General features: G+C 46.4%; 1 protein-coding gene across 9 annotated transcripts in view; it reads right to left on the bottom strand.

Annotated features, from left to right (window-relative positions):
• The window catches only part of LOC110978520 (transcription factor AP-2-epsilon-like), a 163,558-nt gene that overhangs the window by 6,869 nt on the left and 130,532 nt on the right, over window positions 1-26,157 (bottom strand). For 7 of the 9 annotated variants that reach the window (XM_087148396.1, XM_087148395.1, XM_087148394.1 and 4 more), the window contains one exon: window positions 11,229-11,433. In XM_087148396.1, the coding sequence (XP_087004522.1) occupies window positions 11,229-11,433 (205 nt within the window). The remainder of the gene's footprint in view (window positions 1-11,228; window positions 11,434-26,157) is intronic. The other 2 variants (XM_087148391.1, XM_087148393.1) reach the window with 1 other exon arrangement.

Raw genomic sequence — 26,157 nt, 5'->3', positions numbered from 1 at the left:
CAACGTACATGTCGGTATTCCTTGTCAGAGAAGGTGGGGGAGGGGGTCATAACGTCCACGGTATATCGCCGTGCTGTAAATACTTCCAGGTGTTCTGACTGAGAAAATCGCATGACCTCGGTTGACCTTGTCAAGGCAGACTTGGCGAGGAGCACTCGCTTTATACTGCTGAGAATGGCATGGGCCAAAGTACAACTAAACGCTGTTCAGTGTAAAAAAAATTTTTAAAAAGTAATACAAACAAAGATACTTGATATTTAGGTAAATCGGCAAAAAGAACTTTCAAGTAAAAAACTTAACTTTGAACTTAAAACTTAACTTTGAACTTTAAACTTAACTTTGAACTTAAAACTTAACTTTGAACTTCCTAATGCTGCGTCTATTCTTTTCTTTCATTTAATAGCCTGACCCAGAGTTTATCTTTGGTCCTTCTTGTCTTCACAACTGTTTTCTGGCTAAATTTACCGCGAAATTCCTCCAGTTCTCAAAGCTGGAAGATGACAGACATTGTCAGCTTTCTTGGGCGAGGGATTACGGGGTCTGCGTTACCGCATTGTGATGGGCGCTGCGGGGTATGTGGCCCGGCAAGCTCGAGTATCGAGGGGGTTAGGGCTAGGGAAAAAAATGTTCAGTGAACAGTGTTTGTTGGTATACTTCACCTTTTTATTCTTGACGTATTGGTTTTCCGAGTAACGCATCAAGTTGATCGGGTTCCAATGAAGCTCTTATTTTTTTATCATCTAATGATAATCACATCGATCCCAAATTTCCAAAAGACATCACACCAGCATCAGTAAATCAGAAACCTGTTGGTTTTTTTCTGTGAAAGTCAAACTGCAGTCTGGGTCGACAGCCAGCTAAGCTGGCCGGATAAGATGTCGGCCGTGACCGACACGGGCCAAAGGTGACGCTGGGCCGCTCGGTGGGGGCGCCCTCCCCTGGGCTATCAAAAGAAATTAAAACCTAAGCTGTAAGATCAGGGATCGGCCTTGAATAAGGGTCCCAAGACTTTTTATTTTTTTTTTTTTAAAAGGAGTTTTGTTTGAAGGTTTTTCTTGTCCAACTAAATAAAAAAATCCCCAGAATCCTTTACTTGGTACATGTGTAATGAAGAGATTTTCCTTGTCCTCTTTGACCAAAGGTAGGTGATGAATCTATAGTCGTAAGTCGTGTAACATGATTTAGTATGCAGGCCTAAAATGTTCAACGTGACGCATGCCCCTTTAATGAATAGAGACGTCCCTTTGCAATGATCATAACATTTACGTGGATTTGTTCAAGCTCACGATGTCTCTTCATGAAGTGATCTCTAATGACAACCTTTCAGGACGGCTCTTATCGTAGATGAAACAGAATAGCCCGGCGGATTGCAATCTGAAATTCAATTTTCGCAGTCATCTACCGCCTAATCATTCTAGCCTTGTTCAATATCTACACGCAACGTGTCACGGGAAGGAGACACGATCACAGGGCAGCCCTTGATGAGTCGTTTCAATCATATCCCGTGATGTGAGGGGGGACGACGCGAAACGCTCCAGGAATAAAATGTCATGTACTCTCTCTCCCCTCTTCTCTTTTTTCCACTGGGCTCGTCTTCGCTGCGTTCAACACTGAGCAATTTCGATCATAAACACTGCTCTTTAAGATATGGCGAAGCACTGACAAAGCGTCCAGACTTCAAAATAAACACCATCCCTGTTTACTATTTCGACATCTACGTCTAGCACGATCTATACTCAGCCAACAAAAATCAGGTGTTAACTTGGCGAGATTTTTTTAATACGTGTATGTACCTCTTCAAAATGGGGGTATCCCTCAAAAAACCCTTTATGAGTGTGTCTATACGAAGGCTGATGGGAAACCCTGTTCCAGGCGAATTCTCTTAATTCAAAAATCTTTCACTGCAGTGTAAAGATTTCTGCCCGTGATTACACGAAAACTTAACATGAAAATTGGAGAAAATTGGAAACTTTCAGCATTTACCGCGTGACAAACTGATTTGAATCACACATTGCCATCGCTGTACGCACCCTGTTGGTAACTACTATAACATGTGCTGTCAGTGGTTTGAGATATTTTCCATATTCCCCCCCCCCTTCCAATTTTTCTATCAGCAAATAAAAGCTATTTTTGTAGGGGGGTTACCCAAGGTCGCTGGTTGGCGGGCCTCCCGCTAGCTTCGCCCGCGAGCCCTGGGGCGGTGCCGGGCTTTCACCCGGCATTCCTGGCCGAATTACGGGTGCCAACGTTTTAACCGGAGACAGCGGACGGTATTGTAGGGGCACTGTGGCTAGAATTCGGGCTGTGTTTGTTTGTGTTGCACCTGTCCTAAAAATAGGAGATCCAAAAATGTTGGATGGAAAGGGGGGGGCAGCTACATATCAGCGAAACACGGGAAAGGAAAAAGTTGACCCAAAATGTCCCCGAAATATGAATTCACTCACTTGTTGACAAATGGACTCACTAAATAAGAGCCAGGCGTCCGTTGTAAATTGCATAGAAATTTAGGAGATACGAGTATGGCCACAACAAAATGTTATATTGAGGACTTTCCATGGATCCGTTTCGTTTCGGCCATGAACGATATTCCTCCGTAATTCGGCCGACGAATTTATCACCTCCAGAATCCAACAATTTCTCGCTAATCGCTCGTTTGACCTCCTGAGACCTCTGAGAAACATTTCTGAAAGATGAATGACTATTAAGCTTCATCAAGGACAGATGCGATTAACCCTTGTCATCATGGTCATCAGAAAAAAGTGGCCCAAAATGTGGAGCAACTCTGACACCGTCATTTGTCGGACTTAAGTTAAAGCCGGGCATTTCGGCCACAGCCCCCGAGTTGCCTTCCCTGAATAGGAGGGGGACAGTGGGGCAATAAACGGTACAATCGACCGCTCCATCAGCTGGCTTAACGAGCACAATCTGACGCGGACAGGTGAAAGGTGTCGGCGCGATGAATGTGAACCTCGCCGATAAGACTGCGATTCGTCAGGACGACAGAAGTGACAACAACAACAACAACAAGTCCCGTCAATGTCTGAGCTTCTTGTACGTAGTACCACGGACCCTTCCTCACCAGACGGCCTAGAGAAATAATTGCCACGCAGTTAAAAAAAAAGAAAGAAATCTAACGCCTAAATTGGAGGTTAATTTCAGCTGGGCCCGCACGGCAGACAAAAGGAGGAAGACCTCGGCTTGGGTCTGCTGCCATTTCCTCTCGCAGTTGACATGAAGCTAAATTGACCGTCGGAATAACAAGCCGATGAGTGAAGCCCCTCATGTACCTAGAGCCTAATAGGAGGCAAGCTGGCATCACCTGCACACGTGTATTTCTGTTCGGCTGGACTCCTCAACACTCAGTTTTTCCTGAACAATCACAGCGGACGAAGACAAGGGGCGACCGCCCCGCGTCCTCTTCATGCGATAACGCAGAGCTTAATTTCTCGTAATTGTGGAGTCTGGCTGTTGTTCAGACCCTGTCGACGGATGGATGACGGGTTGCGCGGCTGGGGGGGGGGGCGAAAGACCTCGACCAGTTAGGCATTGTTTGTTGTAGTAACTTGCTCCGTCATTGTAGTGATCCGAGATGGGATAACCTTGCCAAGAACTTTCGTCCAATCACATAAGCCAGGCGACAGCACGTGGATAGTCTCCCCGCTACAGGCAGGCGGATCAAACCTGGCTGGTAATCCGACGGAGCAATCCCTGGTAAGAGCTGCCCAGCGATATGCGTGTCGTTGACCTGTGACGTATCGCCTCCATCTTAGACAAGGCCCCAAACCCTGACAAGTTCAAGTCTCTCTCTCTTTCGACAGACAGGCAACCCAAATTGGTCTCACTTTCCCCCTGGCCGGGTTCCCTCTTGGGGGGGACCAGAGTTTTAAAACAAAATAGTGGAGAGAAATACCTCGGCTTTGGCATTTCGGCGTTGCCCCGAGGGCAAGTTGGTGTCTCATATGGGGGAGAAGGATTCTGAAGGAATGCAAAGGGAGGTCGACAGCACGATTGTGTACAAACATCAACCGGGGGAGGGACAATGTTGAACAGCCTCAAGCAAGTTTTCGAAAAGGCATGCTTACAAAGTTGAAGAACATCCCCATATAGGCCATGTCGGCGAGGAGCCGATGTTGGATGAACCCCGATCCCCCGTTGAACGTATTGTATTAGTTTTAACAAAATAAACAAAATAGGGAAACGATATCTTTACTACTTCATGACGCCCCTTTGCTTTTCGATCTGTTGCATTTTCCTAAAACTGTCACGGCATGTTTATATCAGTGTAATTTTTTTCGGGTTTGTTTCACACTTACAAATACCCAACCCCCTCCCCCCAAAAACCCCAACCATCCTAGTTTCGGATGGGAGAAAAAATGCCATTGTTTAGAGCACAGGCCCCCGTCATTCAATTCATTTTGTGATTGAGGATGCTTAAAAAAATGTGTCGCTGAGAAACAGGCCATTAATTACCAAGTACTTCAAAAGCACCCATAGGCTTTCACTGCATTACAAGCACGGCTCTCTGCATCTGCACACTGATTTATGTCCGGTATTAGTCAAACGATTTTGCTCATCATCACTCACGCTGTGTTTCTCTCAGACAAATACGTATCTCTGCCGGATGCCTCCTTCATTACAGCCGATTATTAATACAATGTCGTTAGCACGGGGGAGGGGGGAACAGGTGGAATGCCCTTGTCGTCGTTTGAACCGGCAAGAGAGAAACAGAGTAGAAGCTTCTAAAAAATGGTGTGGGGCTTTACTGCTCATTTCCGGCTTGTGGTTGGCGTCGAGACGCGGTGACACTAGCCAGTCCCCGTGGCTTTGACAATGGCTGGCCGACATCGTCACGTCGCTGGTTTGTCTCAGGGACGTCTCGGAGTAAACAAGTCGCATCTTTCACACGTGAAATGTTTCAGCCTGATGCTAAAAGGCACTTGGCCTCCATACACAGGCCGCATCCCAATCTGTTGTCTAGACGTGGAGCTAGGTCTAGGTCTTCACGCCATTGGAAATACACAGAGACGAGTAGACATAGCCGTAGCTCTGGAAGCGCGTTTCGGACATGGTATATAACCCGTGGTCTGGAAAATCATCACACGACGGACACGTTGTTGTGAGAATGGGGAACATTTTCCATCACCGCGTTACATGGACCAACTGGACCCAGGGGGAACCCTACTGTTTGGTTGTATTTGAGACGAGACGCACAAGTCAATATCACACTTGTTTACAGCGGTCAAGGGGATAACCTTCGTGCCTCTTCATTTTTATCGAAACATGGTGACCGTAACGATGACACTGACTCTTAGACCTAGGAGTTGCTTCAAACTTCAAACAGGACACACCGTATTGAGCTCTTGCTTCCTACAGCCGGCTTTCGTTTCACTGTTTTCAACCCTAATTATGCACCGAACACCTGTTGTTAATTGCTTCACATTAAAAAGGTATCGCCTGACAAGGATGTAGCCAATCGCCCGCAGGTTGAATTAAGCACAATTGAAACCCGGATCTTTCTAGTTCGAATTCAAACAGCGAATTTTCTGGCAATTTAGCTGTCTACTGATCTTTTTTTTTCCCTCCGGGACAAGAGACACATAACTTCTGTACCAGTCACTATGAACACAGGATCAAAATGCCATATGTTCAACTAATTCTCTTGTTGGTACTTTGCACGCAGCGCGGCAGCGGCGACTTTCACGGTTGGCGGGCGTGTCATCCCGTATTTACTGTTGCGTTTTCTGACGACACGACTTCGCACTCAAAGGGAATTTACAGTCTCTGACAAATTTCTGATACGTGGGATGACAATAAGATATGCACATTCACGCCGCTGGCCGAAAGGTGAATTATACATAAGAGAGAAATGTGTAAAGATTTCTGATATTTCGGTAGATCTCTACAGATTAGTAGTGATAGAATATACGCGGCACAGGGAAAACCGCAGGGTATGCATATTCCATTCATGCTTATAATGGCGCATTATGCCTTGTATAGAGTCCTTTGTCCGTGATCCGAAGTGGAAACAAAAATCGAATTCAGAGTTTCGAGGAACCAAACAGAGAAGGTTAACCAAAAAAGGGTAGAGCAAGTGTCGAGCACACAGGACCAGGGAAAGCTAGTCCGCGTGATAAAGGTCAACCTGTCACCTGTGGGAAGCCTGTACATTTGAACGGGGACGACGAGACCATTGTAGGTGGAAGGTCTGTGCCCGCTCGCCCCCCCTCGGGAAAGCACAACATGGTACTTCATTTCCAGCACACGCCAACGGTAAATGACACACGGCGACCGTCTATTTCGGGAAACAGATTCCGGGCGGGAAATGTAAAGTCACAGGGGAAAGAAGGGGGACGAGACAGGGAGAGAGAGAACCCACGACGAATTCTCCACAGGGTGGGGTCGGCTTCTTGCGCGGGAGTGACATTCACCAAGTCCCACCGGCACCCGTCTCATCGAGACGTCACCCCCCCCCCCCCGCGCGACCACATCAAGAGGAAGCTTAGTCTCGGGTCAGCATTGTACACAGGCTAGGACAGCCGACGCGGTAGCTTTCAATCAGGGAGGGGAAGGGAGCCGACATAACCAGGAACAACCCAATTGAGGCTGAGCAAAAGTATGCTGAGATATCCAAGTCAGTAGGGGAGGCGAGAGACGCAGCAGTTTGAACCGGGGGAGAGGGGAGAGCCTCGGGCGGTGGCGATGTGGCAGCCACAATAATGCCGATTTAAACCACGGGAACTTTAATCGAACTGAGTCATAACATGCAGGAACCAGTTCTCTCTTGATGCGAGCATAAAACACCACCTGAGCTTTCGGAGCTCAAATAAAAAGGATTGGTACGGTCGGGGAGGGGGGGGGGTAGTGATTTAAATCACGGGGACTGACACAACTTATCTAGGTCATCACTTTGTAGCGAGTCATAAAATAGGTCGCCATTCTGTCAACAACATAATTTACATATTTCAACTACAATTATAACTACTTTAATTATGTGCAACTTGTAAAAGACTGTGAGGTTACATATCTCCGAACCGTTTAAGCGAAAAAGTCATGAAAATATCATACCTAATTGAACCAAAGAAGCTGAAACACGCAGAGTTAGGCTTTCGTACTGATACGGTTGTTCTGAACACGATGGGTTTGTAAACCGAACCAGTGCAGACATAATGTTTTTCATTGCTGTCTGACATAAATATATGCTGCTTGTTTACACCATGGTGCGCATTTTAGCCCTACATTATGTTTTATATACGAAGAGTTTCGGGTAGCATTCTAAACATGCTCCAAGGAAACAGCTGCTCGTTATCTATGTTTTTGCAGGAGTCATTTGACCAGTGATAATGTGGACAACACGTCCTACATTTGCGGAAGTTCCGAGATGACCTACTGATGGTGTCACTCACGGTTGATGTGTCACCTATGCGAGGGGGAACCCAAGCCTGTCAGTTCGGTGAGCGTTGAATACGTACACGTATTGGCGGCTATGTTGTATGAGTCCTTAATTTTCTGGCATATCAAGGTATTAGGTCCAAGTGTAAAAAGACGAAATGTCACCTTTACGACTTGAGCAAAGTTTCAAACCAGAGCCTTTAAAGTGATTTTAATCAAGAAAACGTCATCTTTCAAACCGTCGTTATGTATTGAACGTGCAATGAACAATCTGCTTCCCGATAGCCAGACGGTTCCTCCGGGTGAACTCAGGCTCTGCCCGAAATGAAGGTTCAGTCATGGCGTCCAGGACAGCCTTTGAAAAGAGAACAGTCTGGAGGTTCATCACGCAATCAAGGACACACAAAGCTTCAGGGAGTGTTTGACCTAGACACGAAAAATGCCTTTTGTAACATGGGTTCTTTGATCTTTTTTTTTTTTCTTTCTCTTTTTTTTCTCTTTTCCAAAACGACCCACACAAAAAGATTGAACTAATCAATCTCTTTTCAATAAAATTTTGTCAAGAATGGATATTCGGTAGCATAGACATCCATTTGCCGAGGAGAGCGTGTTAGAGAATGAAAAGCGATGGGGGGGGGAAGAAACGATCATATGGCGCCGGCCACGAAAAGCGTGTGAAAGCCAGTATTATTCGGGGTTGATGTGGGTCAGGGCCGCTACAACTTGATATACTTTTTCCACCCAGTTTATGAATGATGGATGGATTTGTGGCTGGGACACGATCAGACAACTGCGATTATATCGCATTGTGGCCTCTGCTCGTAACAATAGATTATGGTGTCTATTTGAAGGAGAGGAGAGGGGAAAGAAAGGTTTCCACCGTTCCAACCAACTTCAGAAAGTACAATAACAGCGCATGTAAACGGTTGGAGTGGTGGAGGGGGTTTCCTGAACACAAAGCTTTTCTCTTCGGGAGTTGACAATATTTCGTATGTGGTGACTGTTGGTCTCTTTACTCCACTTCGATTAAAAAAAAAAGAAAGAGAGACAAACTGATTCTTGCCGTAGCGACCCGTTTCTGTTGAGTTAGTACCGTGGTGGGACCATGGTGCTAAGGCACAACACACTCGCCAGGCCGCTGTCTCATCTCAAGCTGGGTGCTTTCTGAATGCGGCCAACTGTTGATTTTGTAACTGTAAAGTTAAAGCAAGCGTGACGGAACCTAAAGAGGCGGGCGTGGGTCTAGAAAGCCGCAGCCCAGATTATAAATGCAGGCAGAACACAGGCACTTTCGAGCACGAACACACTGTAGACTAAAGAGAGAGAGAGAAAGAGAGAGAGATAGACCTTAAAATTAAAAGAAATTTACGAGGAGGCTTCGCACTTTTTTTAGAGACCAATTATCCCTGAATGGATGGGTGCTTTCATTGCGCTCAGTAAGCGACCCGTCGGGTGCAGATGTCTCTGTTTGTGGCGGTAGACGCACCGGGATTGGAAGTCACTAGCTGATCTTCATGTGCAGGTCCTACTTGTGGTGCAGGAGCATCACGGTGAATGACAGTCACATGTTGAACGTCATTGTGGGGCCTTTGTGACAAAGCGACTAGATCCCGTTGGGATTTGCACAAAGAAATGTGTGACACAGTTGGAAGCGTACTCTGCCGTGGAAAAAGGTCGGCTTTGGGTGTCGACGGCCAAGATGGCGGGCATCAGTGTCACAGACCAGGACTGGAGTGAGATGTATTTCACGATGCAACGCTGGTCGAGCCAGATCGATCCTTGTCACCAAATTCAGCAACTCCAAGAAGATTCTCCTCTGTTGACTTTATAGACCTTTGCAAATACAAGGCAAGACGACCGAGAGACTCGCTCGTACGTGTCACCTCTCCGTGTTCTCCTGGCACTCAACACCAAAAACCGATATGGCTGTTTGCTGTAGTCTCCGCGTTCGTGGCGGTCTTTTTAAACCCGGCTAATTGCCCGACGCACCGGCTGAACGCGAAAAAAAGTCAAATATTGATGGTGTTAACACGAGTGAAGGCTACATAGTATAATGGAGACTGACTGAGTCCCGGCTGTCAGACAGGAGACGAGAGGTACCAGACACGTGCGTCGGACGAAAATAATCTGACTTGTTGACTTTTATTTGGTAGAAATTGGGCCTCTGGCAATACATCCTGAGGGAGGAACGAAACAGAGAGCAGAAAGATTCCGAAACATGCTCACTAAGAGCCGTGGAATTCAAGACAATTAACTTAATTCTGACCCTGTTCTAGCCCCTTTGGTGCTTGACTTATGAGCAAACCTCAATCGCAGGTGTCAAGAAGACCACCATCAATTTTGGCAGCACCACAGGTAGCCGCCAGCAGGTGGGTACGATACGGAGCACGCTTTCGGTAACACCACCAAACCGCCCTACCAAAAAACGACAGATAACTTGACGGGGCAGACGGACAACGTAAACAGGGGCCACAGCAGGGCGTCGTAACGGGCATCTGCCTATCGCAACGTCTGGCCTCCAAGCTATATATGCACGGCCGTTGGCTCATTAGCATGGCCAACCCCCTCCCCCAAAGTTTATCTTACCGACAGGGGGCGGTGTTAGGCCTCCTGAAGACCCATGGTCGCATTTCTTTTCACGCTTCCCTCAATCAGGGGCCGAAAGCATAAGGCAAAATCATTACAATATGACAAGGATGTTATTTGAAAGATCTTAATGAATTGTGAAAAAGTCCCACACCCAAGGCAGCGCTGGAGACGGCTTGTAACTCAAGACACATTTATCATGCCATCTACCTCGGTGTCGGATCCGAAAAGGCAGAAACTAAAGGACGCATTTTTTTCTTATCTCTCCAGAAAAACAGGGAATAAAATTACCGCCAGATGTTCAAACATCGAGCGGCAAGTTCCCCTCCCTAGCCATCCGTCATCAGCTAAGATATCAGAACAGAGATAAGACTCTAAGTTCGATGACAATGCCAGAGGAGATGGCACAAAAGCCGTTTCTATCAACCCAATGCTGTACAAGTAAATTAAAACTTCATGTATGAAAAGACTTCGTATTAGAAGAAAAAAACGGTGAAGGAGTGGAAATAAAAAAACAAACAAACAAGGGACGGAAGACAGAAGCCACAAAGCTGCACATTAACACTGCGGGATGCCCATAGAAGAATGGCTCGAAATGCACATCAGAAAGTGTGGAATCAACACCAAGGAGTTAACAACGTGGATGTATCAGATTGCATACGGGACGTTACAAAAACAGTGATGCAAACCTTACAGCACCATAATCGTATCGAACACATCCTACTATTCCAAAGAGTCCCAATCATTTGATAGGGTACCTGTCGTCTCTAAAATCACGAGATCAGTTCTTTGGACTTTCTTAATCACTCATTTAAATACTACTGATGATTCAGCTTATATAAAATAATGTCATGTTGAAAGTCAGCTATAATTTCTATGGCTATTATAAGATACATGTAGTTAATCAAATTGATCATACTTCAGTGTAAATCATCTTTTCCTGTTATACTTTAATTGCGCTGCACAAAGTGGAGTGTTTTTGTGCGTTCACAAATCAAAAATCATTGCGGTTTCAGTCAGATTTTGTAACTTATAAGACGACTGGCAGTGTGCCATTGCAAAGGTGAAGCACACAGATCTTTAGCCCAAGCCTACAGAGGCTTTTATCTGGTGTCCTCTAGTACAGTTTCGTCACATGACATGATGCATGATTGTAATCGAACCTGACTTCACAATGAAAGATGTATTTCCACGAAGAGTGACCTACTGTACCCATCTACCGATGCTAAGTCTGCAGAGATATTCGAACTTACCTCCTGAGCACACCTCCAAGAAGCGAAGCGTTGAGACACTCGGGCGGCGACAGCCGCCGCTGAACCTCGGCGACTGTGACTTTGTACTTGGAGGTAGAGGAAAGAAGCGAGAGGCGGCCGGGCACGGTACAGAACACGTCGTTCGGGGAGGTGACATTGGACACCAGACCGTCCTTGCCATTTTCGTTCTTCTGTCGAATGCCTGCTGGAAAGAAAACAAGTCGAAAAGTGGATTCGGTTCAAGGCACAGCTGCCACTTTTTTCAAGAATCACTGGCACAGCTCTGTTCAAAGATTGTCCAAAACTAGTGCCAATAACAGCTCCACACACGTTGAGAAAAGGCTTGTTCTTTATATCACGGTGGATAAAAAGTAGCAAAACAAAACGACCGAAGACAGTCTGACCAGTGCTTGTACCAGATTTCTAAAAGCGAGAGTATAAGTCTGCACGACTCATGTAAGTCGGCAAGCATCTCATGCATAGCGACCTCATCGACAGAAAGGAGCACTGGCACCTTGCGTCGTCGAGAGGCAAACACGGTGTCGAAAGATATTGTTTTGAGAAAGAGAAATATCAGTTGGTCCAAAGCTCTCGGTAACGGGCGTGTTGCGAAGCCAGTCTTGGAATGCTCATTGCTCCGGGAAAGTCGGTACATCTTGATGGCGGTAATGTAGGAGTTTGCCAAAAACGCCTCACTGATCTGGCAAATTATATTTACCAAATATCTTTGACGAAAAGGCAGACCTGTGACCGAAACCACTGCTACGTGTATCTTGGTGCTCCATGACAACTCGGCTATCGTTTACAAGAACGCCATCGCGACATCGTCAAATCCACGAAAAAAAAACCAAAGGCGAGCTGGGCTTGCGCCCAATGACAAGTACATGTAATTAACACTCTACGTTCAGTTGCTTCGCTTTCCCACTGTGGCCGCAAAAGCGCCTCGACCAACACACTTGTGATGTCAGCTGTGGACAGCGTCGGACATCAAATCCCGCGAACACCCCACGGATTTATTAATAACTCGCTACGGAGGCTAATAGGCGGCACTTCGCACGATGCATTGTTTTGTTTCGAGAGGTTTTTTTTTTTTTTGGCGCAGCATACATGCACGAGTCCAAGCTATCTTACTGCCAGCGTGACCAAACTCGAACATACACGGGGTATCTTATCGCGGCGCCCCGGCTGCACCATTCTAGCCAGCGGCGCTAATGATTCGTCCCTCTCCCGTACTTCTTGTCACTTGAGTTATTACCTTCAATGCTGCCGGGTTCCTGGCGATTGTTATTAACGATAAAGTGATAGCGTTGGCTAAAGCCGCCACGACTGTGGCTCTCCCCATAAAATGTGCCATTGCAAGGATATTCTTTTCACCGGCTAGCGATCTGTTTGCACGGCCAGGAGGAAAGCACAGGGACTTGCACCTCGGGGAGGACTCGGCGGAGTAGAGAACACAGCAAAACAAGAGCGCAACAAAGACGGGAAGTGAGGGGCTTTCATAAATATATTCGGTGGGGAAGCCGGTCGTTGGATCGCCCAAGTCTCCCCTATTCTCCCTCTTTATTTGCCCACATTGGTGAACTTTGCAAGGGCAATTGTTCAGTTAAGCCTTCCTTTAGGCTACAGGTGTGTAGTGCAGTTGCCATGTGAGTGTGTGGCGGGTACAGGCACGGCTAACCAACTCTAGCTAACCTCGAGCGACTCGGTCTATATCACGTCCTCTTCATTACAGGCCGACCATTGCTTCTTGTTCCAGGCCTAAATATACCTAGCAGGCTCGGAGCAGCGAGAGAGAGCGAGAGAGAGAGAAAGTTCAGCGGAGATTGGCCGCGAAAACCAGCCGGCGCGGAAGACGTTGAACCCGGGCGAACAACAGCGCCGGGCAGGTGACTCGCAAGTCTTTAACCCAATTCAAACATGCGCCGCTACGCCGTAGGGACGGGCGCTGAAACCCTACCTCCCCAAATCCGACGATGGACACGAAATCCAGCGTGCCTAATGCCGTGTTTGACCCCCCGTCCCAGCCGAGGCAGTGAACTCCCCCTCCACGAGTGGAGGGGTAAAGAAAACGACTGAAGCAGAAGACTACACAATAGGAGGCATGTGCTTCCGATCCGACCTCAAGCCTGCCATTCAGTGCTTTTCAATTTCTTTTCACTGCCCTCTTCCTGACACCTAATAAGGATACATTACAATATCAGGCCATCAAAGAGCCTTGCCGACATTTTGCAGGGCCACATCTCGAGCTGGATTATTAACCCACATACTAGATCGCTAGGAAACGAGGTGGACTCGCCAGTGACGAAACAAAACACAGCCTCATGTGCTGTGTAATGTAGCCAAAGGAAACACCTCAGCCTTATTCCCAGGGTATCGGGGGGGGGAGGCAAACAGGAGCCCCGGACAGGCGATCCATCTAGGTTTCTAATTATTAATATATGCCTGACACACAAGGAAGTTGGGTGTTAATAATAATGGCAGAACGTGTCAAAACTACAAAATGGCCAGCGAGAAAAGCCCGGATACCATGTCAGAACCAATTACGTGTCTCGATCACGTCGGTTGAGGGTTGAGATCTTCATAATACATTGCTAATGCGATGCTGGCGCTGGCTATTTTGGCGTGGTATACAATTTCGCAATCGAATCGAAAGCACCTTTTTTTTTTTAGTTCCCCGTTATGAAATATTAATTCCATAGCAAGAAATACCTTAATGCTTAAGGCCACTATAATAACAAGAGCTGTGTGTGCACTGTTTGTGGTGATGAAAAAAAAGCATATTAGATAATGATGCGGACCTTTTTCAATTCAATTGACTGGTAACTGAACATAAACTTAACATTTCTTCTTGCTGTGTCAAACACAAAAAAAGAGAGAAAAAGGTCCAAATCATTAAAAAAAAAAGTCTCCATCACCACCATTTTGACTTTTCAGGAAGGACATAAAGAAGTTGAATCGAGGCGGTGAACTTTGACCAACACACAGCCAGCCAGCCAGCCAGGCGCGATCGCCTTGTTCACCGCTTGGTGCCGGGGTGCACCCCCCCTTCCCTCCCGACCACCTCCCGCTCTTTCTCAATTACGGCAAATTTGATACGGTGAGCAAACTTCGAGCCATCACTGATGGTCGCATGCACCCGTACCTTGCGCGAGCGGCCACGGTCGGACTATTCGCTGTCGAGGAGCCCGAGGAAGAGAGAAAGGAGAAAGAGCGAATGGGGGGGGGGTCAATCAGGCAGGCAGGCAGGCAGGCAATAATCTAAACTGACTACACACCAATCAATGGCGGGCAAATTTGGTCCAGGGAGCGACTTGCAAGTTTGCTCTAGCACCCCCCCCCCCTCGAATGGAAATGGACGAGGGCTCCCAAGCGGCCCACGGTATACGGGGACGAACCAGCGCGCCTGGCCGAGACGAGGAACGGCGGGAGTTGATGATATTACGAGTAACGGGCCACTATTTGCAGTCAATTTATAACGTGTTTTGAGTGAGTGAATCTTGATGCTGGCACGTACATCGGCACAATAGTGTATCGGACTGGGGAGGTTAGACGTGTACAACTCCGGGGTTATCCCTTGATCGAAACACTATTAATGAGATAGTAGGTGGCACTGCACTTATGAATAACCCATCAAGACTTTGTCAGTTCGGGAGCGCAAACCGGTATATCAACACTGGAGACGCGAAGAAACTGGTACAGTAAGGTCGTCCTGTGTCATTTGTACGTACATTCACATGTACATTTAGAACCGTCCTTTCTGACCGCCGATTAAATATTACTACGCTGTGGATGACCTTAGGAGGTCACGCTGCGACGGAAGTAGTCACCACCGACGGGTGGGCACCAGCGATGACCACCAAAGGCCAATGGGTAAAACAGAAAAGGTGCCATTTGAGGTGAAGAAGCACATTTCTGGGTGCTTGGCTTATGTCAGGTTGCACTTGAAATGACACCTGCCAACAGCCTTAGAGGAAAATGTGAATTACCACTGCGGGTTACGCGGGCTAACCCTAACCCTGTGTAACATCTTGATACATCTGCTGGCTTATGGTTGAAAAAAATGACAACTTGCAAACTGTTCCAGCTACAACAAAGGGATAAAGTTCCCTGCAGGCTTCTGTCCACACTGATGAACCTGAATTGAAGTTAATGGTTTGCGGTTATTTATAAGGAATGATTTTCAGTAAAATGCTGCAACCACGAGGTTAAGAAATCGGACGCTCGCCCCATTCAGACCTGCGGGTGATTGTGTTTTTCTTTCAGCATCTTCCCCAGTTTTTCAAGTAATACAATTTAATTTTCCCGTGACAAACACCGTTCGAATGATTGAATTATTTTCTTTCCAGAGAAGAGCTACAAGGAACACAGACGCTTCGGTGGCCTCTGCAGTGCTGAATGGGCGATTCGCATCCATGTGTATACGCCCCCTTAACCAATAGACGCAAATTGGCAAGAGGGTTTTTTTTTTTCGCAAATCGTAATTACGGCACACAAGCTCAACCTAAACGGTGGAAAAATCGCAAGGAGAAATTATAAAAACACGGAGTCTGCTCCCTTGTGGACGGGCTGGACCAGGGTAAAAAAAAGTGGTTGCCCGGCCGTGCAGGCTTTGCACACGACGGGGAGAGTTCCGCACAGTGATTGCACACGCTTCATATGCGATCAAACATCACAACAACTAATGGTTTGGAACCTCGGGGGTCCCCCGCGTGAAAAATTTATCGCCAGTCGAGCGGAAGTTTCTTTTAAAAAAATCAAAATGGGGGAGGACGAGTGGAGGAGACTTAAGTAAGGGTAAAGAGAGGAGAATATAAAAAAAAAGCGCCGAGGAAATCAGGCAATATGAAATAGGGCGTGTGGAATCTTTCTGGCATATCAATAAAATAATTACTGAGGAGTGTTTGTTGAAGGGATGCAGCAAGGGTTTGTGGGTAGCCGGCGCATATAAAAAAAAAACCGCGGCCGTATATGGCCGCAGCGGCGGGTTTTAATAGACGCTTTCGCCGCGTTAGTGCGAGCGGGGGTCTGTGAACTTGTGTGTGTGTTTGCAACGAGGCGATCTGGCAAAAGAGACAGGAACTAGGCCACGGGGCCCGCTTGATTCTTAATGCGGGGTGGCAATAAATATAATTCTGCATTGACCCGAGCTGGGGACGGGCCGGGGCCTGGCATTGTTTGGGTAAGCTTGGAGCAAGTGAGGTTAGCGACCGACCTCAAAAGGACACAGAGCACAATTGACCCCTTCGGCTATAAAAGAGAGGGGGAAAAAAGCCTTCTGCTGACTTGCTTTCACGGATGAGGAGAGAACTAACCGAAGTTTTCTTTCTGCTTGTAATTTTATATGATCATTACTTGCAATACCTTTACAGGTGCGGAATGTACCGAGGCTTGCGCAGTGTGATTAATTTTCCAAGTTTCGACCGAAGGAAGGGGTTGTCTTGACAATGGCATCGCTTAACTCAATTACCCAATCAAACTGAACGAGATATAAATGCATTTTGGTTAGCACCGTCTGAACAATGCCCCTGTTGAGCGAGGCTGGGTTTGATTGGTCACTTTGGACCACACAAACTCACTTATCAAAATCGCATTATATTTAGGGCCCTCGGAAATGGATACGGGTGCGCTGCTCGATAAATGTAGTTACAGAACATTTTCGAGTGTAAAATTACGTCTGGGGGCGCTCCGTATGTAGGCTTTGTTAATTAATGGACAGCTCAAATTATTTGCGATTTTGATTTTGTGTCCTGTTTCTCCACACAGCTTTTATCAACAGAAGTAGACCCACATCGTGTTAACTCAACCTTATTTTGTTTTCAACTGAAAATAATTGATGTCGGCATAAGACACCATCGATTCTTTATTCGCCATTCGTTTGTGACTGACTAGAGAACCGCCTATTGTGAGGACTTGCTCTTTCGAATGACGTCATTCACTCCTCACTTTGCCGCTAATGTTCGCGTAATTTTGAGTGTATCTGATTATGGCGCAGTCACAGTGAAGTTAAGTCTTTGTGTTTCATTCAATTACTAACTACCAGGTTAAGTGGCGCGCATGTCATGTTTAATTTGAATGTTCATTGTCGAGTCATTTCCCCCTTTTGGAGGTGGGCACAGCATGACATGTGTGTGTTGATAATGCAAGGCACTCCGTATTTGGTGAGTTTAAGAGGAAAAGATAGTTGGTTGGCAGTTTGTTAGCGGGACACCGACCAGCCCCCAGGCGGCTGGGTCTACCGTCTGTCTGGGTATCAAACACCGTCACAAGGAAGAAAGGATGAAGGGAAAAAAAGGGGGGCTCTGGATTTTGCCACAGTTGCTGAGTGTGTGAGTGGGGGTGTGTGTTGTAAGGGGTCTCTCTGTCTGTGATGGTGCACCGGGTATCGATAGCCAGACTCTGACATCTGAGCGGGAACGGGGCCCTCGGTGGTTCCTTTCTGGACCCTTTAGTGTTATTCCCCGAGCTTGTTTTCGGCAAGGGGATTAGGGAAGGGGGGGGGAATGAGAGCGAGTCGGTCAGCTCCAGCAGCCCACGGTAAGTCTACCCCAGCAGCGGCCACCCGACACCGCACGGCAAACAGTCACTCCATGGACCTCCGCTCTACTAACCAATACGGGCGAGCCTTTGTACCGCTAACAATACCATGGAAATGTATTCAATATTATGGAGCCTGTATATCCCCCAACAACTCGCCCGAATACTGGCGAGATATATGTATATAACGAGACCAAATATATGGAGCAGTGGAGGGGGGGGGTTAGTCCGGATTTCAGAAGAGAAGTTCAACGCCTTGCCTGGAAAGTACATCGTGATGTCATACAGGAGCGGCTTCTCCTACCACAAAGACGACAACTAATGGACGTTGCCAGGTCTGCTAACACACGAACCATCGCGCGGTTGATCCCTAATGCCACATCAGCCGACCTGTTTTTTCTTAAACCCGCCCGTCCTCCGCTCGGGCAAGTCTAGTCCCCCGACCCCTCCCCTCCTCTTCAGCTTCCCTCCCTCCACCTTGACTTCTCACTAAGTTGGCTGGACGGATGGGGGGGGGGGGAAGAGCGACGAGTCTGGTTTCGGGTCGGCAGTATGGTGGTGGTGCATGCGATGCGGCGTATCGGTGTGCAGTGGCATTGGTATACAACACGCCGGAGTGTTTGGGGATTTCTCAATGACTGATCAAACCGAAGGGACGTAGAGACTACCCATGTGAGGCCATCGAAACTGCTTAACTCCGTCGCTGACATCATCCATCGCCCGGGGCTTATGGACTCAAGCGATGCACCTTATCCCTGCCGGGCAAAGAAAAGGGTCGCTTCGCTAAAAGTCTCCCTGACCGTGGCCGGCCCAGGTAAACCATGGATAAACTCTCAGATAGAAAGGGTGACTGTACTTAACACCCTCCCGACCAATATTGCCTTTTTTATTTGCTAGTCCCCCGGCTCGGATATTCGTAATTAATAACAGCAAAATTACCCTGATGTTTAATTCACGGCCGTTCAATAGTTGTCGTGAAATTTGATGAGCGTGTCTGGTACCAGGAAGACTTCTGCCGGTTATTAATGCTCGCTTTACGCATTACTCAGGCACAACTAGTTAGATTCGAAACACCGTGCACTTTTATATTTATTTAATAAGAAAATTTTCAGAATGTAGATTTTAAAGCAAGAAACGTGAATATTTAAGTCAAAATTCTGGATTTTTGGTCTAAATGTTACCAAGGTGACTGTTAATAACGATTTGGTGGCCAGTGCAACAATAGACCTCTATCACGGGGCAGCCATCTTGCTTTTCTACCATTTATGTACTGAGGCAGAAAGGAAAAAATAGTCGGTACCCTTTTATCAATACATGGAGTTGTATCACTTTTGCCAATAGGTCTACAAGAAGCAAGACAAACATGGCAGCATCATGATTAAGGTCTACAGCTCGGTACGACGGAATGCAAATTATGCCCGTCTACACTCGATGCGCGCCGATTACCGTACCGTCACGATGACTACGATTAAAATAGATCCCGAGTTTATGCTCTCTCTAAATCAACTGAGTTCGAGCGCTGCACTACTAGGTCAAGATGAGATTGGGTGGCGGAATTCTAATTGATCGAGAGGGTATTCCTCGCTGAAGTGAATGCATGTGTGTGTGTGTGCCTGTGATGCTCGGGCGACACGCAACCCGACTAGCCGCCGATAGTCAGGATACAGGTGTATATTGAGTGTGGGTGATCATGTCGTGACCCGATCGCGATGTATCTCGTCAAAGGTTGGGATTTTCAAAATCAACACGCGGCCAACTCGAATTTATGACACGGGAGAAGGGAGAGTGTCTGCTAAGATGGGGGATTCTTTGTATCCACTGTGAGGCGCCATAACAATTATGACGCAGAAGTAGCTTTTCGGGGCGTTTAAGGTGACAAGATTTCACTTTTTGATCTTTACAATATATAACGTTCGAATACAGTGTCAAGATCATTCTAAAGACCAGAAATGAAGCCCTAGTTGCCAAAGCACAATCGCCAAAAAGAAGGTGAAAAGGATGATTCAAAATGCCGCTTCTATTTTTTTCAACGATCACACAAACGCACCAGAATTATGGTTAGGCCTAATATTGAAAGAAACTTTCCCAAAATAAGAGTAATCTTCTGTCCTCATAATTGATGGGAAATAGTAAATTTTTGTCAAGATTTCCCAATAAGAAATCCTTTCCTATATTCCACGGCGTGTGCTCATTTATTGTGTCAACACAATGGAAGTCCTCCGAAAACATTCCTCGGGGAATGTTATTATTGGGATTTTCTCTTTTTTTGGGTCACGTGGAGGTTCCCTACAGGCCTCCGTCCGGGATACCGTTTCCCTGATGAACCATTCTGGTCTCATTATTACCCGCAGTGATAATAATTGTTTGTATACAAACGCATAAAACGTGCAGGGAACACTACCCCTCCGTCAGATTTCATCTTGAGACTTTGATACCAAAGACGGGATTGGTACCCCGAACAATGCACCCTGCACAATGCCGCCAATAGAGCGGGGCAAGGCCCTCCCTATAACCTCCAAGGACCCTTCCTCGTTGCAATATTTGTCCTAATATCGCGCCGTTTGCTGTGGACCTTTTTTTTCTCAGGCCTGGTATTTTTTTTATTATTATTTTTTTGTAACGCATCTCTCTGCGCTAAACAAACGCAGAAAGACTGGGCGTGTTTGATTGCTGGTGAGTTGGAGCCGGTGATAATAATTAAGGCCAGGATGGGTTCCTTGGCCAGCCGAGGCTAGCTGGTATAATATAGAAGGAATGGAGTGGGGACGGCTTCTAGTCCTCAATTCGTCTCACACCGAAGTGCACTCACACCTTCCAGCAGAAAGGTGTATTAGCCTAGTGACCTATATCCCCGTGAAATCGTCGACAAGGAAAAAAAAGTGCGCCATAAAAGGAGCGTTCCGTATCCAAGTCTTGGAAAGGGAAGTCTTTTGAAAATGGGCTTTTTTTATGAAAGAGGGCGCGTTGTTTCAAATGCAGTTAAGCTGAATAATACACGAAGAAAATATTACAGTATCGAATCACAAATTGCATTTTGACACAATAAAAAAGTTAAGCGGATGTCTCAGAAATACAAATTATCACAGCTATTTTGTGAATACAGATTAAAGGATTTAAAATAATTGAAAATCATTTTCAAGAATCCAGAAGAATGATATTGCATTCCTTGTTTCTTTTAAACCCTTCACAAAGTTTATGTACAATTCGTATCTGTCCAAGAAATAATATAAACTTGTGATTTGGGACCGTAAAATCATTTTGACGGCAGTACACTTACTGCAACAGTGAGTGCACTGGATCTTTGCTAGGATTTGTGTCAAGGCGTGACGTAATAATTTTTATGACGCCGTGGGGTCATTGGTTCAAAAGCACAGGTCATCAGAGACATTTTTTTCACTGTGTTTAAAAGCAAAAGGATGTGAGAACACAGAAAGGTGGGGGACGGGTTAGCGTAGCGGTTCTTTCCTCGCTTTGCACTAATGAGGCCCGGGTTCAAGTCCCGGCTTGGCCCAGGCTTTAAGCGCATTTGGTTTCCAGTCCACACTCGCTCTCAAAGGTTTTCTCCGGGTACTCCGGTTTCCTCTTGCTTCTAAAACTAGACCTTCTTCCTAAACTCCGTAATGCGATGCTGCTTAATAAAGGTTATGAATAAACGTATAGTTACTGGTGCAAATCGCCTGAGTAGCTGACAGCGCCATTAAAAACAAAACAACAACACAGAAGGTTGATAACAGCCTGACGGAGACTCTCTCTCTCTCTTCCTATATATTTCACAGCAGACGAGGAGTTGTCAGGTTGGCCAAGCGCCGTGCTCTTGTCCTTTTACAGGGCCGGGGCTCGATGGATAAGGGACTGGCGGTGCGAAAGCCAGGGACTTCCTCCCAGCTGGGTTTGGAATCCTGACAGGAAAAGCAGGCTTCTTACAGAGGGAAGGTGGGGGGTAGGGATTAACCGAGGGCTGGGGGAATTCAACGCTCACTCATAGGAAAAAAAAAACACTTAAGCTCTTGCGACGTTAACGCACTCGCTTGTAATGTCAGGTAGACTGCTAACGGTTTGCCATATGATGTATAGTTTTTTTGGGTATCTTCTCCTCTTAATGAGATTTCTATGGTATGTGCCGTGGCAATTTAATTTGCGTGCGTGGCACAGCGTCGGGGACAATGAACAGGGAGCATGGTAGACAGCCAAGTTTTCTGACGTGTCCACACGCAAAAAGCTTTTATCAGTACATTTTAGCGGTTGGACAATGAAATTAGCCTCCTGCCTGGACTATTTGACCGTGTAATATTGGGAGAAACCAACCGCTAACATACCTCCCTTTCACATTTAAACGAACACCCAAACAGTCTACGCCTACACACTAGTCCCCTGTGACACCGTGTTGTCCCAGACAAAGAATGGAAGTATAATGAAAGGTTTTGATTTTTTTTCCAAAAACATTTGCAACATTGCGCCCCTCAAAAATGGCTTTTTTCCTTAATTCGCCCGCGACCGCAACTTGACTGGCTCAGGACAAGGCCCGAGAGACTAAGAAAAAAGGGGGACATCACCGTCTCGCTGCCGGAGATCAAGGGTATACCGTGCCGGCATCAGCAAGCGCTTGGGCGGCTTGTTTCGGTGACATGTGTCCGCCAGCCGGACCGTGAAATGCGCGAAGAAAGGGCCTGGCAAAATGTCTACACACTACCCGCTGTTCGACCCACTCACAGCCGTCAACTTCCCTCCACGTTAATGAACGCGGGTCCTCCGTGGTTTTAAGTACAGCTAGTCACTTTTTTAAAGCCACTTCTCACACTGGTTTTTTTTTTCTCTCTCTCTCCTTTTTTTTCTCCTCCTCAACAAATCTCTCGATCCGAGTTTTCTGGAGCGGAAAATCCCTGAAAGAACAGTGTGCACATTTCTGGTTTAAGTATATAAACCACATTCTCTGCAGAGCCGGCGTCCCTTTCTCCCTCTGATTTTACAGCAGTTCGGGGACAATGAACTCTGAGTACCACCGACTTGTTTCCACACTGGCACTTTATTTTCAAGTTTGAGAGAAAACTCCTCTAGTCAGAAGTGCGTTAGGTTGGAAAAACATTTAGCCCCCAACAAGCCGCACTCAAACTGATGGCCTTAAATCACTGTAAACTAAACTTCCGTTTGGGGGTTTAACTGCGCAAGTCTCTCGTTATTTCCGAAACTTAAATAGACTTCCATAGTGCTTTCATCTAATCTACATTTGGCATCTTCCTGTCCTATCCTCATTAGTGCATGTGGCTACCGTGCCTAGTCACCTTAATATAATGATGGAAACCACAGATTAAAAACAGTCCAAAGTTTTAACAAAAATGAATGAAACTATCTTGACTTTGATTGATGACTATCGAAGGGTAAAACGGGATCATACATTGAGGAAGAAAAGGATAAACAAGCCGGACGTTTTAAGGATCAATTCGCTTTTTAACGGGCGCAGGCTATCTACCTTAGATGGCGCGAGTAGAATGCGTATGGTGCGCCGCGTGTATCAAAATTTCACACATGGTGCCTTATCAAGAAAATGCCAGTCTGCGGGCTTGCCCATTGAAGTGTGTGATCAAAACGAAACAAACGGATCGTGTATCCGTCAGGGAATGCGCGGAATCTGGGGCTAATCTCACACGTAGAAGGTGAGTAGAACCGTCAGGCAAAATCATGACCTGGCGTTGGACGAGGGAAAGAGCCGGGTAAGGGACACAAACGCACTCAGTCTTAACAAAAATGAACTTAAAATGGACAAATCAACATAATTTTTTTCCAGTAATTATAAACCATTCCAATTCTGTGTACCACACAATACATGGCTTTGATTGAACTTGGAGATAATATAGGGCTTTAAAAAATTGCTGAAACGAAGGTGGAATGTGAACAACTAATTTCTGGTACTTTTCTGCAAACATATTCATTCCATAGAAAGTGTGAGTGAACGCCATAGATATAGACTGTCATCCATGGTGTACATTTTTGGTACTTCAAACTGAACTCTGTTATCATCGAGTCTTGATGGAAAGGCCCAGTCGTGGATCTATAACCTTGTGTGAGTGAGTGACCGCGGTCTAGTATCATCCTTCGCCTCTATCGCAAATCACTCAAGACATTGATAGTTCTAGCTGGCCGCAGATAATCACTATCTACTATTTTTCCCCCCTCTTCTTTCTCTGTTGCAAGCTCGGCAAAGCCTACATCGCCCCCCCCCTTTCGCGCTGTCAAACTCAGAACGATAACCTTTTCTTGGCAGTACTCGCACGCTGATCATCGCTGAGATAGAGCGCCCGTAGTAAGAGCCCAGTAGGAAACAGTAGAGCCTCAGAGATCGCAATCTGGCCATTTTCGCGCGCTTTTCTCATAATGAAACGCGGGGGGGGAAAAGGCAAGATGGGGATCAATTATGACTCTCCTCTTGATTGGGGAATGTTGCAGTGCAGGGGACCAACTGGAAGGCTCCCTGGAGACCCACAAACATTCCCTTATATAGAGCCGAGATAAAGGCGCTGCCGTGCGCCATTGCCGGACAAATAATAGAGTTAGTCTTATCTCGAGCAGTGGCGACTCCGTTTGCCTTGTAATAACACCCGCCGCGTGCAAGAACAACAACCCCTTGATGGGAAATTCTGAAACCGTTTGTATGAAGATGGAAATTGTAACTAAAACCCTGCTGCAGAGACCACTCTACGGTAACGACAATGTTTTCTTTAAATTTGACGTCATGTTGGCTGCATTCGAATCGGACAGTGGCTGCCAAACGATAGATACGACCGCGACTGTCTAATTTGGTTCCTGGACGTCTCGAGTTGTTGCGTTTTCCAGAAACGTCCCAGTTTCACGGGCAGTTGTGAGACTTGTTCTCTTCAACTAGTTTCGCTTCGGTAACATAAATACATGTACTTTCGAGCTCATCGACCTGATGCCGTTTTAGGGTTGGGCATGCGCAGACGTGAATGGGCATCAATGACGTCTATTCACAGATTTCCATTGCTACAATATTGCTGTTTTACTATGACAGTTTCTTCAACCTGTGACAAGATTTGAATAATTTAAAAATAGCATCTAACAGCTATCAAAATAGTGAATTCACTTATTGTACCAATGAGGCATTTGTATGTACATGTTTTATATAAAAATGAAAAGTAGAGGGGTCAAAGGTTAAATTTTACTAGTTGGATGGTTGCTGGGTTCATTATGTTTCTTTTTTTTGTCGGCAAACTCAACACAAGGCTGTCTGAAATAACTGCGACCGACAAAAAGAACGTGCATAGGCATACGGACTCCAATTACCCTGACACTTTGGCCGTGGAAAATAGCCGTGATTTAATCCGCCACATGCGCTGCCTTGCACCAATCAAACTTGCCTAATTTGGCGGGATTATGTTTCGTGTTCACCTGATATTATCAGTGGCGTTTTATTTCCCACCTAACTAAAAAAAAATAATAAAATGAAATAAAAAAAAGAGAGGGAACTCGTGAAGAGAAATTGAAGCCCCGTTCTGCAGAATCCTGGCAAATGGAATAATCAAGGCTCATATTGTGATTCCCGGCCACAATGCGTAATCAAAGACATGGGCAACGCGTTGACAAGGCGGCCCATTCAACGGTGCATTTCAATAGCTGGTTAAACCATAATATCATGGGCAATAACAGCAATATTCACGTAATATTTTGACTATATACGCGCCGAACAATGAGGGAATTGGACGCCCGGTGGTGCCATCAAAGCATGCATCGGCGCTGGCGGGGCATGAGTGACCTAAATAAAACCACTGTCCCCTCGTCTTCCCCCAGCAAGGTGGTTTAGACGAAAGGCAATAGCATCGCCACTTATATAGGCTTCGGACATTGTCGCGTTCGCAGGTAAATTGCCATATCCGAACCAGTGTATTCGTCATCCCAATTTGCCAACTGACACACACCGCTCTCCCCGCTGAACATCCCCCCCTCAAAAAAAGCACCGAAGGCCCGCTCAAATTGTGACAGGGATTGGGATTTCTAGAGCACCGTGAAGTTGCCATTATGCTCGCTTCTGAAATCTTGCGCAGAGCAATAACGTTGCATTAACATTGGCACAGCGAAACCAAAAGTCACAGCGCTCCTCTATAGCATTACATTAACAACAAGATTTTCGTGTTCTTCAACAATCACACGCGCGGCTATGCGCACTGGGGCTTTTTTATTTCAACGCCACACAAACCTTACGCAGCCATTTTTCTATTGTAATAATCCTGCGTAGAACATGTTAGTAATCCCAGCGAGACGCCGATGGTTGGGTGCGATGAAGCGGTAACTCTTCGACAGGTGAGGTCTCCGAGCTACCTGGCCCTGGGCACGACAACAATGGAAGCAGCGGAGCGTCCGAGCCGACAAGCGGGTTAGCTCAGGG

This window comes from Acanthaster planci, linkage group LG18, assembly GCF_054643075.1.
Source record: "Acanthaster planci isolate LZ-2023a linkage group LG18, COTS_SCS, whole genome shotgun sequence".
Lineage (NCBI taxonomy): Eukaryota > Metazoa > Echinodermata > Asteroidea > Valvatida > Acanthasteridae > Acanthaster > Acanthaster planci.
Note: the sequence above shows the minus strand (reverse complement) of the source record. Positions and strands in the feature narration are given on the sequence as shown.